This window comes from Lolium rigidum, chromosome 6 (assembly GCF_022539505.1).
Source record: "Lolium rigidum isolate FL_2022 chromosome 6, APGP_CSIRO_Lrig_0.1, whole genome shotgun sequence".
In the NCBI taxonomy this organism is placed as follows: Eukaryota; Viridiplantae; Streptophyta; class Magnoliopsida; order Poales; family Poaceae; genus Lolium; species Lolium rigidum.
In genome coordinates, this window is record NC_061513.1 from 52,370,070 (window position 1) to 52,385,413 (window position 15,344).

General features: G+C 45.7%; 3 protein-coding genes and 1 long non-coding RNA gene across 5 annotated transcripts; 1 reads left to right on the plus strand and 3 right to left on the minus strand.

Annotated features, from left to right (window-relative positions):
- Positions 1 to 1,118: 1,118 nt before the first annotated feature.
- On the plus strand, positions 1,119 to 6,885 carry LOC124661499. Its single transcript, XM_047199367.1, has 5 exons — positions 1,119 to 1,183; positions 5,754 to 5,876; positions 5,979 to 6,017; positions 6,097 to 6,447; positions 6,542 to 6,885. The coding sequence occupies exons 1-5, from the start codon at positions 1,133 to 1,135 to the stop codon at positions 6,680 to 6,682; spliced, it is 705 nt and encodes a 234-aa protein (XP_047055323.1). The 5' UTR covers positions 1,119 to 1,132; the 3' UTR covers positions 6,683 to 6,885.
- LOC124661498 lies at positions 1,831 to 4,436 on the minus strand. Of its 2 annotated transcripts, XM_047199366.1 has the most exons (9): positions 4,301 to 4,434; positions 3,985 to 4,191; positions 3,853 to 3,912; positions 3,456 to 3,782; positions 3,210 to 3,383; positions 2,804 to 3,054; positions 2,661 to 2,736; positions 2,479 to 2,574; positions 1,831 to 2,392 (listed from the first exon to the last, which is right to left on the minus strand). In XM_047199366.1, the coding sequence occupies exons 1-9, from the start codon at positions 4,382 to 4,384 to the stop codon at positions 2,060 to 2,062; spliced, it is 1,608 nt and encodes a 535-aa protein (XP_047055322.1). In that variant the 5' UTR covers positions 4,385 to 4,434; the 3' UTR covers positions 1,831 to 2,059. The 2 variants fall into 2 exon arrangements, with proteins under 2 accessions (XP_047055322.1, XP_047055321.1); XM_047199365.1 differs by having other exon boundaries at positions 3,853 to 4,191; positions 4,301 to 4,436.
- A 568-nt stretch (positions 6,886 to 7,453) lies between the features above and the next one.
- On the minus strand, positions 7,454 to 8,455 carry LOC124661501. Its single transcript, XR_006990218.1, has 3 exons — positions 8,250 to 8,455; positions 8,111 to 8,164; positions 7,454 to 7,956 (listed from the first exon to the last, which is right to left on the minus strand). It is a non-coding gene; the product is annotated as an uncharacterized LOC124661501 (long non-coding RNA).
- A 120-nt stretch (positions 8,456 to 8,575) lies between these two features.
- On the minus strand, positions 8,576 to 11,611 carry LOC124662598 (protein FAR1-RELATED SEQUENCE 5-like). The gene is made up of 3 exons (XM_047200415.1): positions 11,542 to 11,611; positions 9,695 to 10,375; positions 8,576 to 8,662 (listed from the first exon to the last, which is right to left on the minus strand). Exons 2-3 carry the CDS (start codon positions 10,367 to 10,369, stop codon positions 8,576 to 8,578), a joined length of 762 nt encoding a protein of 253 aa, XP_047056371.1. The 5' UTR covers positions 10,370 to 10,375; positions 11,542 to 11,611.
- Between the last annotated feature and the right edge of the window lie 3,733 nt (positions 11,612 to 15,344).

Consider the following 15,344-nt stretch of genomic DNA (forward strand, 5'->3'; position numbering starts at 1 on the left):
CTCAAATATTTATACCGCTCACATGCGTTGGTAGAAAGGTAGTAAATCGATAAAACTTATAAGCAGGCCATACGTTATACAGTACATAATTCTAAGTTCAAAGGTACCTCCCGCGAAGTAAAACCGGCGAGGGAGTCATCAGGTTTCAAGTTTCAACTGTGTCCTCCGGAAAATCGTCACATCTAATACAACTTTTACTATGGTTGGGGAATTTAGGAGCCCTTCAATCTGTTTAATTCGACGGTGGATAAAATAGTAGCACCGGGAAGCACTGGAAAATAAGTACTGGAAAGTACTGAAAAGTACTGGCATTATATATTTATTTTAATTTAATAGAAGGTTAGTTATGTCATTTTGCGTTTAGATGGCATCCCTCATCTCTCTGACTTAACTCTCAGCCACGGTGATTCAAAAAAAAAAGAAACTCTCAGTCTCAGCCACGGAGGCAGCCGCCGCCCCTGTCCCATCCCCCCGTCGCCGCCCCTCCATTCCCACCGCCACCCCGTCCCCGCCGGCTCACCCATCCACGCTCGGTCACCACCTCCATCCCCTATCTCCTGCACCCTTTCTGGTAGCCCTCCCCGGTCGCCACTCCGGCATCGCCCTGGCCGGTGGCCGCGCCGTGCAGCGCCGTACGGGATTCGTCGCCCAGGACGACGTACACCACTCAGACCTCACCGTCCGCGAGACAGGAGCTCTCCAACAACCTCCAATTCACCCCCGTTGGACCACTGAGATGAGGCAGAGGAGGTGGTGTTGGCTGTAGCTGCCGAGCACGGCGTATAAGCTGCGGGTGGCCAGTCCCGCCGCACGACTAGAGCGCCTCCGAGATGGCGTCCCCGGCACGGCTGCCCAGGGGTGGTGGGACGAGTAGACCGCGAGCTTGCTGATGGGCATGTACACGACGGTGGACCTCGCCAACGTTGCTTGGAAGCTGTTTGACGAAATGCCACATGGGGCATTGGTGGTGTTGAACATGACGAAATGCCACATTCGGGGCCGCCGGACGACTAGACGTCGGCACTTTATGTCGGAGGCAGAGCGCCTCTCTGACGGCGTCCCGGTGTGGCGCCGGGGGCCGAGGAGGTGGACCCGGCGGTGTCGAAGCTGCAGGTGGCCGGGACGCCGCTTGATGCCGGCGCGATGCGTCGGAGGTACTGGAGGCGTTGAACATGATAATCAGGTGCGTCTGGTCCAGTGCAGCACTTTTTTTTTGGTTCTGTCTCCGAGTTGCAAATGTACCGATGGACATGTGCAGTAAGAATGGTTGCTTGGCCAATGGATCAACGTCCTGGATGGAGTTAGTGTTCGTTGATTTATCCTCCTGTACCTAGAATTATAGAGCGTATAGTTTCAAACTCATTTGCTGACATTCACTACTACTCTGAATGCCATTTGGTTTAAGAATAGAACCACTGTAAAGTGTTGGTTAAGCACGAATTGATCCTACTACCTGTTGATTGCCATCGACTACTTTAAGAATAAATTGTAGCAGTAAATAATTTGGCTAAGTGTATCATGGTATCTATTGATTTATATTGGACATGCATGGCATACGTTTATGTTTAATTTTTGACATAGGACAAGATTATAGAACTTGTCCTTTAGAATGTTAAACGTTGGTTTTAACTTTTAAGGCTGATAATGAGCAGTTGAGAAGTAAACATACAATATAGCACTGTACTTGCATATTGCTCATTGCGATATGCTTATGGGTCTTCACCAAAGCTCATAATGGATGATGACAAGGGAGAACAGATGGAGACTAAGGCAAGTTCTGCTTAACTCGAGATTCGAGGATAATTTTGAATAACACACCAACAACACTGTAGCATTGAGTAGTCATGTAGAATAGTCAAGCCAAACAAATGGCTTACATTAAAATGTAACAACTCTCCAGATCGGTTCGAACTTAAAATTACAAAGTTTACCAGCAATATGACAAAATGGCAGAACTTAAGTATAGCCATAGATTGAAGAACATAATTGTGTCTAAATTGTCACATGCTATAAGAGCAGCTCATCTGAAACTACCCTTGACAGCCACTCCCTGTGAGTTTCATAGTTCCTTGTATGGGCTCACCTGTTGGGGCCCAGGATTTGATTTCCTGCGTGCTCTTCCCTCCACAAGCCCAGTGATAGCATCTGTGGCTAATTTATATTGATCCTTTACAGGATTAGTAGGTGTAAGAGTTTCAATCTTCCTTGGACGCCCGCGTTTCCGCTTTTGGCTGCCAATTGGCCTTGGAGGGATGATTTCCTTTATGTTGGCATCATTTGGAGGGCTTTCTTCATTTTTGCTGGCATCATTTGGATTGCTGATTACCTGGATGTCGTCGTCTGCAGCATTGTCTTTGTCAAGCTTTGCCATTCTAGCTTTGTAGGCCTTTTTCTGTAGAGCAGAAACCGGTATGTTAGTTGTACTGTGCAAACATGGAAGATTTTGGTGAATTGAAAAGACAGTTGTGTCGGACTAACCAGTATAGGTTTCTCATAGGATTCTAGTCGAAGCGTGTTACAATCTGAACGTAGAAGGCTTGTACATATTTTCCAGTTGAAAATATGAATTTGTGCCTGAATGTGTTAGCAACGCATATGTTAGCATGGCGATGTAGGCATAGTAAGTAAAGGGTAGAAAATAAAATTAGTGTTCCGCTCACCTGTGTGAAATCATCGGTCATCTTTTCCCCGTCCCAATACAACATGTATTTCAGAGTGTATGACCCGCAAGAATAGCTGAAATGTATAGTTAAAGTTCAGTACTATTCTGTAGGTGGAAAATAATGTAGAATTCAATACTTACCCATCCTCCTGTTGTGGGATGTTTGTATAGCATACTTTTTTCCACTCTGTAATGTTGATGGGACCTGGTGTTTGTACCAAGCCGCCCTGGACTGCTTCTATGATGCATGTCTGAATGCACTCCACCAGTGTAGTTTCTTTGGCCTCGTCACGAATAAGCGGCAGAGAGTTGAGGACTTGAATCTCTTCTTTGTCGAAATTCAACACAAGTAGATGCCAGTGCATATTGTTTACATTGAACGGGATTCGAACCTGCCGCAAAATTAGCACAGTCTCAGTATAGGCAAGCATTTCGATATGCAAATAAAATAAAGTTTGATGGGACCGACTAGATGAAATGTTGCATGTAGTTTGTGATTATGAAATAAGAAAGTCTATGAAGTAGGAAAGTCAGGAAACACACATACCGTTCGGCGTCCCACACATTTTTTTGCTATACGAGCAAGCCAATTGCTTTCCCTGGGACCATGTGCCCGAGCAGTACCCCCGTATGATTGTAACAGCTTCCTGGTATCTTTGGGGTATAGAACTGATGTAGTATCAGTCTCTATATTGCTAATGTGGGCATATGCATGAATAACCTGCAAAATCCGCGATCAGGCAACATGCCACCGGTTGGAATAGTTCAATGAGAAGCAATGCAAGAGGCATACCTCATCGAAAATGAATTTTTTTATGACATTTTGCTTTAGGTGATGAACTTTAAGCACCGTCTCTCCGACGTCAACTACATCAGCATCTTCGTAACTTTGGCGGAGGAAAGCTGCCACCTCTATGTCTTCGTCCGTCAACTTGTAATCATTGTCGAATACAGGGTTTGGAGATGGTGTGGTTTGGTCGGTGACATCTTTCTCCAATGGCTTGTTTTGCACCACGTGATCACCGGCGGGTGTTGTTGCAGCAGCCTGACCTGTTGATCTTGTAGATGCATCGAACGGAGGATTTGGTGATAACCTGTCGTCTCTAACATTGCCTTCTTTCTACCAAACAAAATTGTTCATTGATCAGAAATCCATTCATATGAGCAAGGTCTAGGACTACAATTATCACCTGGACATATGCAGCCGTAAACGTTGATTGCGTGCTGGCATCAACCATGCATCTGAATCTCTGTACCACAAAATACATAATATATCTATATATAGGAAGATGCTTGTAAAATTGATGTTCCAGTATAGATACCTGGAATTCCCTTTTGACCTGAAGAAGTTCGTCCTCCACCCTAGACAACCTAGTCTGAGCAGCGTTTTCAGTCCTAATTTTGCCTACCTCATCAGTCAATTCGAGAATTCTGGAGTCAATTTTGTGCTCCATGTCAAATAGTTGTCTGCCTATTTTTTTCTCGAGTTCTTGGCGATGCTTTGAGATAGTTTGCATTATGAAGTCCATCTATGACATAAATAACAACACATTGTGAATGAAGGTTAATGAGTTAGTTGAGTGTTAGCTTATCTGTGGTATTGAGGTATTGAACAGGACGTGCCTTTGATGGACTTACTTGTTGGTTGCTTATGCCCTGATATGGTGGCTGTGCTTCATAGCTGAAATGTGCATCCGCATGCCTCTCTCCTTTTGTTGCCATGGTAGGATGAGCATTGGTAATGTTGCGCCGTCCATTCTCATGGCAAATGTTCATGACAACCTTGCAAAAGGTACAACACATCAGTCATAAGAAATTAATAAGCTAAAATGAAATACTTATGTATAGAAAAGCACATCTCCTCGATCTGGTCCTCCAAGAGCATAAGCTGTCGTTCTTAAGGTTGCGTTGGCTTCATCCCATCGCGCCATCAGCGGAGGTGGTCTAGGAGCATAAGAAGCCGCCCCAGCACGGAGGTGCTCCCAGTACCAAACCTGCATGAAACATTAGTTAATGTGTGAGGAGTGATGCATCATAAGGATATTTGTATGGTTGATGCATTGAACGTGAGGTACTGTTATGTCACTTACTTGCAGCAAGGGTAAATTTCCCTGAAGAGAAGTTTGATCTAGGTATTGAAATTTTAGGATGGAATCCAACAAGTGAGTGAGTGTGAAACACCCCCAGTTAAAACTGGGAATATCTGCCACATTCTCAACAAGGGTCAAATATTTACGATCCACATAGTCATTTGCTGAGGGTGCTAAAATAGTGCCAATGGCATACAAAACAAATTGTCTAATGAAGTGATCATCAGGATATGTGGAGCTTCTAATCTGCTTCTCAAGGGCAGACACCATAAGTTTGCCGTTTGATTGGTAAGCATTAAACAATTCTATGTTTTCTGATCCTTTTGTGCGGAGGTTGATATCCTCCCCTTGTGTCGGAAGATCCATTATTTGGGCCACGTCCGTTTCGGTTATAGGAATATCCTTACCACAGATCCAAATAGTTTTCTTATCTCTGTTGTATCGCTTGGCAATCCTCACTAGCATAATACGTCGTAGAGACGTGTTCTGCAGTTTTAGGAGTCCTGCAAGTCCGGTTTTTCCTTCAATGGCCGTTATGTGGGCAGGTGAGAAACCTTTTATGGTGTTTGCAAATCTAGTTGGTGAGCATGCCAACTTCATTCTTGCATGTCTTACACCTAGTTCCTGCAACACACATGAAATATATGTAAGACTAAAAGAACTATCTGGTCATATTTACCAAGAGATTTCAAGCAAAGTGGCATGAATATACGTCATCTGTTTCTTCTTTGAATGGTAACCCTGTGCGATCAAAACTATGAGTGGAAGTGTCCATTTCTCGCAATTACTCTGCAAAATGATAACTGAACATTAATTCAGAATGGTATGAATGTTGCCGTGTACTGCTTGCATCAGTATAGTATTAATTTGGTCACACCCATCCCATGTTTACAGTTTGTGATATTTATTTATTTCAAATTTCTTGCTGTTCCCTAGAGAAAGAACTTCGAAACTTTAGTGAGCATGATTCAAGTTTACTGTTTGACACGTTTCATTTGCAGGCACGTGCGGACATGGACCAGAAGTTGCGGCAGAAGCGAGAGGAGATAGAATCCAAGGCCGTGCTGGAGCAAGTCAACCAGGAAGCGAAGATCATGCAGGACCATGCAAGGACAGATCGAAAGGTACATTTCTTCATTTCATATCTTGTTCATCATTTCGCCAACCAACATACCATGACCATTCTATAACAATTGCAAGCTACGACTAACAATATACAATTTCAGATCCCTCCAACCGAACAATCGGACTCAAAATCCCGCCCGGTAAGTATGTCGCACCGATGCTATGCACATCTAAAATTCTGTATGAACATAAACATAATGGGATAACTGTTATTTGTAGGGACTTGTAATGGATTTTAGTATTTACAAGGACAGGGAACTTTCTGATATCCCGAAAGGATACCTTGAAGGAAAACCTGGTTCCATGATAATTAATGAACCTGGCAAAGTGGAGTGGTATCTGATGGTGGAACATTTAGCTCCTCACGATTATAGAGGACTAGCAGATTTGTACTACATAGAGCCTGGATGCGTACCACCAAACGGAATGGTCTTGATCGAAGGTCCAGAGCATGTAGAGCAAATGATGCAAGCTCTCAAAGGAAGGAAAAAATGTGATCTGTACATTGTCAGGAATGGTCCACCCTCAATTGATAGTTATGGTAATGATGGCTATTACGACATGGCTGAGGTAGCATACGTTGACAACTTTTTACATATTTTACAAAGTTTTTCTCTACATTCCTTCTATGTTGATCGTAATGATCTTTCATGCTTTTGGACAGGATTCATGGGGGGAGGCCAGTGATAGGGGCGAGTCGGACACGGAGGAAGCTGGGTCATCACCACAGACGGAGCAACCTGAACTGAACACTCATAAGAGGGCGTTGAACTTTAGCAGCGACGACGAGGACACGAGCACATAGTCTCTACTCTCGTTTACAAAAACCGTAGTTCGGCCGCTCTCTATGGTTTCTTGTTTGATCACTTTACCTTACGCAATTATCTCTACTCTTATTTATGTGATTACAGATGCTATTTGGGTGTTATTTGTATTCTTATTTTGAACAAATGTGTGCGCTACTGGTTAAATTTTACTAAATTTTATGAAGCTACTGGTTAATATCTATGTCTGCCATGTATTTTCCATTCTCTTAATTGCAAGGTGTCTCCAATTTATTAGCATATTTCATCATAACTGTAATTCAACCACAGATTATCAAGTATTCTTACCTTCCAAGCCAGATGTTTGCTTCATGTTAAGAAGATGATGAGGGCTAGCAATAGCATGCTGCTTGCTAGTTGGAAATCTGGTCTTGGCTACAGATTGGCCATTATTGTCTGCAGCACAAAAAGGAAATATACATATAAGTGTTGCTCTTAGAAGCTGGAAAGATCATTTTTCTTCCGACTGGAAACAAATGTACTAGTAAATTAGAACAAGCACAAATACTTCATATAAAGTAAGTGGAAAACTGAGAATGCAATTCTTGCCTATGTTTTTGCAGAAGCTGACAACATTGCTACCACAGGTACAATCAATGTTAACATCAGTCCATATTTCAAATTATTAACAGGCCAGAAATTTCAACAATCTTTTGTACACAAAATAGCGCCACCTAGCAGGTTTTTCCTTTCAACCATGAAATACATACTTATCCTCGGTTGTCGTCCGTTTCTCCGTCAAACACATAGCAAGCCGTGCAGATCAAATGGTCATGTATGAAAAGGGAATTGGTATCAGCATAGTTTGTACCATCCTACTGTAAACCAAGAGCAGACACACTACTTTAAACTTTAGACCAGACGCACTGCTGTAAACTTTAGAGTAAATTTAGTTGAGGCAACACCAATGCATTTCACTTTATCGTGGAAAATGAATACAATGTCGCCTACATTTTTTTGGAGTAGGCAAAGTTACCAGTTTGTTCATGCAAACTTTTCTACTACATACCGGCAATACATTAGTAAGTAAGCCAAAGGTTAACAGTAGAACAAGAAGGTATACATATACTGCACAAGAATTATCTTTTTGTCCACCTCAACACAATGTAGTACAAAAATTACTAGAAAAACTATGCAAATAATCTGTGGAAAATGAGGTCCTAGACAAAGTGAGGCAATAGCTAAGCATGCCCTTATCGAAGAAGCATATGTAGACTCCCATAATAGCCTCCTTTATTGGAAAGATCACCAATTCCTGCACATGAACAACAATGGTCATGGCTTGACTCACATTTCAAAGTACCAAAGGTGAAGCAAGAAGCTGGTTCATGCAATTTTGTGTCTGCACTTTTCTTTTCATAACTTAACAAAATATGTGATGTAATCAGCCAAGATTATTAAAAAAATACCTAGGAGAAAGCACAAAGTGAAGAGAGCTAACAAGGCCCTGTCAGATTGTTGTCCTGCACAAGAAACAAAAATTGTATTCCGCTCACTATATTCGCAAGTCAACCACATGCAAAAATCAACTTTTGTTTGATTTACTACCTCTATCCACTTGGCACATTTACGCCGATTGTGACCCTCCAACCTGCAATAGCCGCATTTTGAGTTTGATCTTTTCCGCTTCTTCTTCAGCCTTTTCTTCGGTGCACCTCGGCCTTGCACATGCACAGGATCTAGAACCTTCTCCAATTCTCCAGAATCAGGTCGTGCCGTTTGAGGCAGCACCGGCCCATACCTCATGCATTCCTTGTGACCCATTGGATGATTCCTTCCAATCATCTTGTACATTTAGAACCATCTTCGGATGCTCATACGCTTCAACGGATTGAGCTGCCGAGAAACATTTCGCGTGACTCAAGTTCCGTAGCTCACGATACCTCCTCGAGCTTGCCGAATAATCGTACATGCGGCTCTTTCTTGTCCCGGGACATGTGGCCTTTGCACTCATCGTCCACCTGATAGGAACACAACAACTGGGTAGTCGTTTTACTTCTAATAATCCCAATATGTAAAATATGTGGGAACATGGTGTGCCTAAGCATTCCGACTTGCGGCAAGAACAAGAAATCCTCTCCGAACAACCTTCCTTTTTCTCATACTCCACTTGGAACTTCTCTCCTCTATGCTTCTTAGCCACAACAAATGTGGTCAAATCGTACGTATCTAGTATCTCGCCGCGAGAGTACAATTCTCGACGAACATCTGTGCTATATCCGACCGAAGCACAAACATTGCGGGTGTGAAAACTTGTGCAGCGTGTTTCTCAAGACTAGAAGCATCCACCTCCGTAAATGGAACAGATCGCAAGGCAACAATGTCTAGCACCGCCTCATTTAGGCGTCGTGTAGAAAGGCAACGCTCATAGTGCTCTACCATTTTAAACAATGTCATGCTACCATCAAGATGCGTATGCGGAACGGAGTTTAGGCTCTCACTCCTTTGATTACTCGCTCAATCCTAGGAAACGGCGTCCCACCGAGATATGGAGCACACCACAACTTCCTCATCTTATACATCCGATGCAACCACGACTCCTCACTTGTTACTTTATTCCTTTCTAAGAAATCTACCCATTTGCTCTCATGCTCTTGTATGGAAGAACGATCATATATGAAAGATCCGAATTCTTCCTTCACCGCGTCATCACTCGGATGACGTACAATGTTCTCTTGAATGTGCCATACACACGGCTTATGAACCGTGTCGGACCGGACCACTCGATTGCCCTCCGCATTGCCGGGTCCCCGTCGGTGATCACGGATATCGGGTGCTTATTGGCCATTGCTTTAGAAAAGGTCCGCAAGCATCCACTCGTATGCCTCGCTCTGTTTCGTGAGAAATAATACCACATCCAAAAATAACAGATCTATGCGGTGGTGATTCAGCCCAACAAAAGGCACAAAGGGCAGATTGTACTTATTAGTCCGAGTACGTGCTATCAAAAACAACAACATCGCCAAAAGCCTCGTAGTCACGCCGGGATTGACTATCAGCCCGAACAATCCCTTCAAATGACCCTCTCGGTCAACCAAGTACTTGAAGAAAAAATCTGGATCTCTCTCCTGTCGCGCCATCATGTGACTAATCACCGTTTTGGCATCACCGGCAGCAACTGTTTCTTGCTTATATTGATTGCAGAAATTATATATGTCCCTTGCGGTGCATCCAACTTCATCATATCCACCGTACTGCATCATCAAGATATCCATGATTTTGTGTTTGCGGATCCCAGATATGTCCATCTCTACAATGTCCGCTTTCTGCTCGTCGCTGATTCTTCTGTGAGAACGCAGCAGACAAGCAAGATCCGGTGGGGCCAGAGGATGGGTGTGTTCATCGATGAAATCCTTCACAAACCACCGACCTGTTTCCTTGAGTTCTGCAATGACCAATTTGGCTCGACACCCAACACGAGTGAGATGCCGTGGCCTCCTCTTCCTATCTTCTCTCTTCATGTGCTTCTCTTCCCGCGAACCTTGGCGACTACACACAAGTTTCCTCAGAATTATCTCCTGGTTGGCTTCATCCCACTCAACATAGCTTTTCCGCACACTAAAACCTTTCTCAAGAGCATAGCTGTTATAGAACTCAAAGGCATCATCCTCACTAGCAAAAGTCTTGCTGACGATGTCATAGTATTCACGCGCAGACTCATCGCTCATGTCTTCCTGCGTATCACATACAAATTAGCAATTACTAGTTTTATCATGTCAAATAAACAATGAGAAAACTATTTGTGTTAACTGAAAATAGAAATAAGAAGTAAACACAAATCAAGCTAAATATTTTTGTTCCTATCTTTGAAGTTCAGAATACTTGCTAGTTGTCTTAGTGTTATCTGGCCGTTGTCCCTGCCCACAAGTGTATTTGTTTCTTGCTTGCTCTACAAGTGTTTGACGAATTGTCTAGCAGCACCATGTCACCTCTGTTGAAGGCATACAAGAGTGTGATGGAATGTGAGCATTGTGGACTGACAGGGCATGTAAAAGCCTTCTGTTGTGATCTCCATAGGAAGCCAAAAGGGCACGGCTCAGAAAATGGTCATGACTTAGATAATGGCAAGAACAATGAACAAATTAATATTCAAGGTTTATTTAATATGGCACTTGAGAAAGGATTGATTCCAGTTCTGATGAGTCATGATGAATTTAAATTATGGAAGCAAGTGAAACATGCAGGTATTAAATGAAGCAAGTGAAACTGGAACTGAACGTGATGGTCTCTACTACCTTGACAATGAACTTACTCCATTGGCTCTTAGCGCAATGAGTATTTCTACAACCGATGAGTTTCTGTTACTGCACTACAGACTTGGGCATCCATCGTTTCAGTCCCTAGGACGTATGTGCAGAACTACATTGTCTATGAAAGGGCGCTGATAAATGGTGTGGTAAGGATCCACAGAGGAACGAATCCTGGTGTGATGACTTACATGCTACCACAGGCCCCTGGATGGTCTAAAGCGATGAGCTATCATGGTTGGGGAACAAGTATGATTACTTCTGGTGTTGTTACGGGACAGATAACACGAAAAACTACCCGAGTACTGTCAACTATGTTGCACTCTGCCTTCATGTTTAAATCAAGCAACTGTGTCGCTTCCCTTTTGTGCCTCCTGTTCTTGTCAAAGTTGTAACTCTGACTTACAAAGTTCTTGTGAAATTTCTATTTTTGCACTTGCAGGGATAGAATCATTTTCGAAACTAGCTATTCCATTTACTTTGAGGAGAACAGAGGCACTCAGTATCATTCAGTACATACCAATCACTTTCAACTGGAAAACAATTGGGTTACTATTACTCAAGAATCGAGCAGATATGGGTGGAATGTGTACCTTAGAGACCACCGGCGCGGAGGTGGCGGTGGGTGCAGGGGCGACGCCGGCGCGGGGTTTCACATGCCGAAGTGTGCGTCCACGAGGCCTACGAATCCGCCTCCGTCGCAGGCCGGTGGTCAGAACGCGCGGCAGATGTATCCGGCCGTTGGCGCCGGCGCTGCAGGGGTTCCGCGGAAGGAGTGCCGCAGCGGAAGTTGTTCGGCGGCGGCAGGGGCGGCGGGGGAACGGCTAATGGTGCTCTGAATACACCTCCGTCGCAGGCCACTGGTCCGCGCGCGACAGAGGTGTCCGGCCGTGGGCGCCGTCGCTGCAGGGGCTCCGTAGATGGGTTGCCGCAGCGGAAGGGGAACGGCTGCAGGTGCTCCGCGGCCGCACTGATCGGCGGCGGCAGGGGAACGGCTGCAGGTGCTCCGCGGCCGCAGTGATCGGCGGCGGCAGGGATCGCCCAGGAAGCAGAGGAGAGGTCGAGAGGATCAGGGGAATGGCAGATGGAGCTACAGGTCGTGCGATGTGGGGCAGTTGCCATACGAAGTTACCACAATACCCTTACAACATTAAATTAAAATACAAAATTAAATTGCTAGATCGGACGGCTATAATAAATTCTGGCGCTAGTACTGGGTAGTACTGGGTAGTACCTCCCAATCACCGTAACACAGCTCCACATCTAAACGTGACCCTAATTACACCGATCGGTATAATCCAAAGCATGCACGTCGCAAGTAACTTCACAATAAGTGGCCCATCACAGAGGAAGAGCCACACCGTAGACATGATTCCCCAAGCAATCACGAAACACTGCAAAGAACAAATATAAAGGCGGAAAAAACCATTAAGTCAGCTTGCACTCAGAGCGGGAAAATTACGTGCTATGCAAACATAAATATTAACTAAACCCGCAAAAAAACTTAAATACTATCTGAGGTTAAAATTAGTTTGCTAAAAGAGTACAAGAGTTTGTTGCGCCGAAACTAATTTTGAGTTTTAATTTTCCACAGAACCTAATTAATCGTCTTTAAAAAAGAACCTAATTAGTCATATTTAGAAATGCTAGAAAAATGGCCGCGGATTACTTCAGTGTTGATGAAATGTGCTAGGGTGACTCGTTCAGAACATGTATACATTTTTTTTGGAGGCATGTATGATTACGACCAGTAAATAGGATATAGCTTTATTTGCGTCAAAAAAAAAAGGATATAGCTTTGTTATCTTGGATTTCTATGGTACATGAAATTTCTGGTTTCCTTTGGTGCAAATTTAATCATCTAAACTGGAAATAAGAAGCAATTGCCCCATTGGTAGCAAGTTGTTATCCATTGAGAGGAGGAAATAGTAATAAAAATCCTTATGCTAAATTATCTTAGAATAGCAGACTAAAAGTTCCGGTGTGCAAAAAATAAATAACAGCTGACGTGAAAATTATTAGATTGCTAAAGAGTACAAGAGTTTCTTGCGCCAACGTTAATTTAAGTTTTACAAAACCTAATTGTTCATATTAGAACTCAATTGATCTTATTTCCATACAAGACGTGGATAAGTTTTTACACATCGCATCCTTTTTTTAATTAATGTTTCAGTGCTTAGAGCATCTCCACCGGCGGCCCCGATAGCGTTTTGGGGGCCGGCGTCGTTTTTGGGCTCGCACCGGTGCGTCCCAAACGGCGCCGGCTAGTTTCGGGCCCAATAGAATACGGCATCACCATGCCGGCCCCTTGGCCAAGGGCGCGAATCGGACGTCGCGCCTCGTGGCACGATGGTTTTCGCGGGCGCCTTGTCAGCGAGAGGACGCGACGGTTCGCATCAGCCGCGACGCGGGAAGGTTGGTCGTCGGCGTTTAATGGTCTCCCGCGCGGAAACCGAGGCGGCCACGAGGGTTGCGACTGGCCACACGGCGTCCAATCGCCTACGACGCCGTAAATGCAGGTAGTTGCCACCGCTATATATATAGTACGTACGCCGTCCACCACTGCGGTGCTATCCTCTCATCTCCACCACCGCCACCGCTCCATTCTCTCCTCTCCACCTCAAAAATGCCGCGCCGGCTGAAGATGACGTACTCCATGCTTGGCCTCAACGACTGCGCTCTGCCTCCACCACCACCGCAGCCGGAGCCCGACACGGAGTACAGCTCCGACGACGACGAGGACCCACGGTTCGCGACATGGCACGAGGCCTACGTCGCCGACGCAGAAGCAAAGGCGATGGAGGAGGCGGCGTAGTGGGGCGAGCAGCCGCAGGCCCCCGCCGACCCGGAGCAGGCGCGATCCTCGCGTCGCTGAACGTGCAACGCTAGCAGCGGTGGAAGGAGGAGGAGCGGGAGTTCGTCAACGACGCGAACCTCAAGCACGCTCTCGAGATCTCGCGCCAGCGTGCGGCCACGGAGGAGGCGGAGCGATAGAAGCTCTGCGAGCTCAACGCTCATCGCCATTATGAGGCGTTCGCCTGCGAGCAGGCGAGGCGCGGCGAGATCGAGGCTTCTCGACAAAGGCTGGAAGCGCGAGGACAGCGCCGCCGGCAAGCTCCTACGACGGCGGCCGCCATGCTCCACCGCCAGATGTGCGAAGCAAGGGACGAGAAGCGGACACGGACGCAGGCGGCAAAGGCGAAGAACGATGACGAGGCAGGCCCGTCGCAGGCCCCAACCGACAGCCAGTAGATTAGGATTAAGTTTAAGTTTTATTTAGGTTTAAATTCGAGTTACTCTTGTATAAATTCCGTATGAATTTCATATGAATTTTGGTTTTTAAATGTCATTTTAAATTTATATTTTTATTGGGACTACACTATGGGGGGCGCCGGTGTGGGAGCAGCATCCCCGAATAGAGGATGCAGTGACGGGGCCGCCCATACGGTAGTGCGCGCCGGCGCTCTCCATACGGCAGTATCGGCGCCCCCGCCGGCGCCTATTTGAGGGTTGACGGTGGAGATGCTCACATGCAACCCGGTGGTATACCACATCGAGCACCGCGCATCTGCGTCCATTTGTTCTTTCCGGCACCAGATCGCGATATCGCGATATCTTCTGCTACGTGTAGTCTCAGCGATGGGGTCACCCGCCGGGTTGTACCAGATTGGATTGGGTCGTATTATCGTATAGGATTTCTTTTCCCCTTGCAGGTAAGTCGACATACTACGTTCTAAAAATATCCGATCTAGTTCGATCGAGTTGAGTATACATTACCCTGGTGAAATGCTTCTCGCATGGACGAGCCTTGCTCTGGGTTAGGGGGAGAGGCTCGATGAGCGGGACGCCGATAGCCACCCAGGCCTCATGCTCTGCTCGCACCTGCTGCGGTGGCACGATGATTGGGATACCGATAGCCACCGTGGTTTCACGCTCTATTATCATCTGCCGCAACGCAGAGTAGTCGTGTGGATCCATGGGTATATGCCTCGGTGACTGTAATCAGGGTTTTGCTTTGGAAGTTGGGATGGGAGGGTGGAGGTTTTTCATGGAACTTCTGTTTTTGAAAGACCGATGGGGAGAGAAGTACTCGCTAGTTATAATGCGTCGGGCAGTAGGGACCCGAACGGGTATCTTGACTACGATCATCACGTGTCCGAATCAAACCCATGGACGCAGCTCTGTCTTCCCCGATTTGAACCAGGTGCCAAAACTTATGTTGTGAGTTGTGACCAACAAACATAGTCAGGTAAATAATCAATTTTCGATGTGCCTGCTCCGCTCCCGCGCGGCTGAGCTGGGCCGCACCGGAGCGCCCCAGATCCAGCGAGCGGCCAGCCTCCCTCTCTCCCCTGCCCTCGCCGCCACCTGTGGATGTCGTCGGGCAAAGCCATGG